General features: G+C 67.6%; 2 protein-coding genes across 2 annotated transcripts; one reads left to right on the top strand and one right to left on the bottom strand.

Annotated features, from left to right (window-relative positions):
- The first annotated feature begins 6 nt into the window (after positions 1-6).
- On the top strand, positions 7-832 carry LOC113942031 (NADH dehydrogenase [ubiquinone] flavoprotein 1, mitochondrial-like). The gene is made up of 4 exons (XM_027633170.1): positions 7-168; positions 250-331; positions 403-548; positions 625-832. Exons 1-4 carry the CDS (start codon positions 97-99, stop codon positions 706-708), a joined length of 384 nt encoding a protein of 127 aa, XP_027488971.1. The 5' UTR covers positions 7-96; the 3' UTR covers positions 709-832.
- A 303-nt stretch (positions 833-1,135) lies between these two features.
- On the bottom strand, positions 1,136-2,673 carry NUDT8 (nudix hydrolase 8; the record flags this gene model as incomplete). Its single annotated transcript, XM_027633169.1, has 4 exons — positions 1,136-1,456; positions 1,543-1,620; positions 2,326-2,458; positions 2,525-2,673. Coding segments are annotated over 4 exons (591 nt in total), but the record flags the coding sequence as incomplete, so codon positions are not given.
- Between the last annotated feature and the right edge of the window lie 18 nt (positions 2,674-2,691).

The following is a 2,691-nucleotide window of genomic DNA, read 5'->3' as shown; positions in this document are numbered from 1 at the left end:
GGGGGGGTCCGCGGTGGCTGGGACAACCTGCTGGCTGTGATCCCGGGGGGCTCCTCCACGCCGCTGCTGCCCAAGTCGGTGTGTGAGACGGTGCTGATGGACTTCGATTCCCTGGTGCAGGCGCAGAGCGGGCTGGGCACAGCCGCCGTCATCGTCATGGATAAATCCGTAAGGGACCAGCCCCCTGCCCAGCCCCCCCATCCCCTCACCCTCCCCTCCCTCGCCTCACCCTCCTCTCCCACCCCCCAGACCGACATCGTCAAGGCCATCGCCCGCCTCATCGAGTTCTACAAGCACGAGAGCTGCGGGCAGTGCACCCCGTGCCGGGAAGGTGAGGCCGGGGGAAGGCTGCGGGGCGAGGGGTTGCACAGCACGGAGCCCTGACCCCTCCCCACCCCGCAGGCGTGGACTGGATGAACAAGGTGATGGCGCGGTTCGTGCGGGGCGACGCGCAGGCGGCCGAGATCGACGCGCTCTGGGAGATCAGCAAACAGATCGAGGGGCACACCATCTGCGCCCTGGGCGACGGCGCCGCCTGGCCTGTGCAGGTGGGGGCCTGGGGGGGTCCTGGGGGAGGCCACCAACCTCTCCCCGCCCCGGTAACCGGCTCCTTTGCTCCTGCAGGGCCTCATCCGGCACTTCCGCCCCGAGCTGGAGGAGAGGATGCGGCGCTTCGGGGAGGCCAAAGCCCGAGCGGCGTCAGCGTAAGGATGCAGGACCACCTGTTCCTTTTCCTGCCTGGAAGGGGGTTCAGGGGGTTCTGGGGTTCTGGCAGCACTTTGGGAGGGTTCTGTGGAGGGGCCTCAATAAACGCTGCTGCACTCGTGGGCTCTGTGGTGGACATTAAATGGTGGGAAGGGATTGATGGGGGGGGCTTTGGGTCCTGCCTCCCGGGAGCAGGGGATCCCCAGGGGTTGTGGGGTCTGGGTACCCCAGAGGGGAGATCCCAGCTTTCTGTGAGGCTCCACAGCCCCTGTCTGGGACTGGGCAGAGGCAGTGGCTGTGGGGGGATCACATGGACACAGCTCTTTGTCCGTGCTCCCTGTCCCTACCACGGTGTCCCCAGGACACCTCCTGCTGTACCAGTGCCAGGGGACAGCTGTCCTGGCCACGCTCCATGACTCGGAGCCCCGGGGCAGTTCCAAACATGGCTTTTACTGAATCACAGTGTGCAACATCACCGGTGGCTTCGGTGCCCCAGAGCCGCCCCCTGTCCCCTCCTCCCTCAGGCCACGGGTTTCCGGGGTGGCACGTGGGTCTTCCTGCAGTAGCGGCCGGGCAGCAGCAGCTCCAGGGTGAGCTCGGTGATGATGGCCGTGAGCCCCCACACCCTGTGGGGGCCGTTCAGGAACACGGGCAGGGTGTACCCGTAGCCGGTGGCCGTGCGGAAGTGGGTGTAGCCCTGGTTCTCCTCCTGCAGCAGGTGAGCCAGGGGCAGGGTGAACACCTCCTCCACCTGCCGGCACAGGTGAGGGGGTCACCGTGGTGACACACCCAGTGACACCAGTAAAGGGCTGCAGGCCCCGGGGAGGGGTCACCCACCTCGTCGGGGTTGGGGGTCAGTGTCAAGGCCTCCAGCGGCCCCAGGTTGGCCACGACGGGCGCTATGGTCATTCCTTTCTGGAAGGTGTGTCAGCGAGGGATAGGGTGACAACCCCCTCTCCAAAGTGCCACCCATGTGCCTTGACCCCCCTGCACCCAACCCAGGCCCCCACCATGTGTGTGTCACCCAAAACCCCCCCTTCACCTGCAGCCACTGCCCTGTGTCCCTGTCACCCTAAATCCCCATAACTCCTGTCACCTGTGTCCCTGCTGACTTGTCCCTATGACCTGTAAGCCCTGTCACTTGCATCCCTGTCACACCAAACCCATTACCCATGTCCCTGCTGCCTTGTCCCTGTCATCCTGAACCGATCACCCATGTCTCTGTTAACCCAAGTCCCCTATCAGACGTGACCCAGCTGCCTGTCCCTGTCACCTGTAACTGCTGTCACCTGTGTCCCTGCTGCCTTGTCTCTGTCACCCCAAACCCCTATCACACGGAAACTCCCGTCCCTGTCACCTCAAACCCATCACCCAGGACCCTGTCACCCGTGTCCCTGCTGCTTTGTCCCTGTCACTTGGAAGCCCTCCTCTGTGTCCCTGCTGCCGTGTTCCCGTCCCCCATGTCCCTGTCACCCATAACCCTTGTCCCCGTCACCTCGAACCCATCACCCATAACCTGTCACCCGTGACGCCTTCACCGCTTTCCTGCCCTGTGCCCTTGTGTCCTTGCCCCCCCTCCCCGCGCCCTTGTCCCGCCCCCGCGCCCCCGGTGCCCGGTACCCGGTCGGGCAGGGTCCGCAGCTGTCCCCACACGCTGGCTGCTGCCACCGCCACCCCCAGCTCCTCCCGCGTCTCCCGCAGCGCCGTGGCCACCGCGTCCGCGTCCGCCGGGTCCCGCCGCCCGCCGGGGAAGCTGCGGGAGGGATCGGGGTGGGGTCAGGGCCGGCCCGGCCCCGGCGCCCGCTCCCCCCGCCGGTACCTGACGTCGCCGCTGTGGGGGCCGCCGAGGCGGCGGGAGCGGAGCGTGAAGAGCAGCGCGGGGCGGCCGCGCACCGAGCACAGCGGCACCAGCACCGCGGCAGCGGCCGCCGCGCCCCCCGCGCCGCCAACCGCGCCCGGCACCGCCGCTCGCTGCCGCCGCTCAGC

The sequence above is a fragment of the Corapipo altera genome, unplaced genomic scaffold, assembly GCF_003945725.1.
Source record: "Corapipo altera isolate COAL_440 unplaced genomic scaffold, ASM394572v1 56250, whole genome shotgun sequence".
In the NCBI taxonomy this organism is placed as follows: domain Eukaryota; kingdom Metazoa; phylum Chordata; class Aves; order Passeriformes; family Pipridae; genus Corapipo; species Corapipo altera.
The sequence above is the reverse complement of the archived record's forward strand: the minus strand, read 5'-3'. Positions and strand labels throughout refer to the sequence as shown.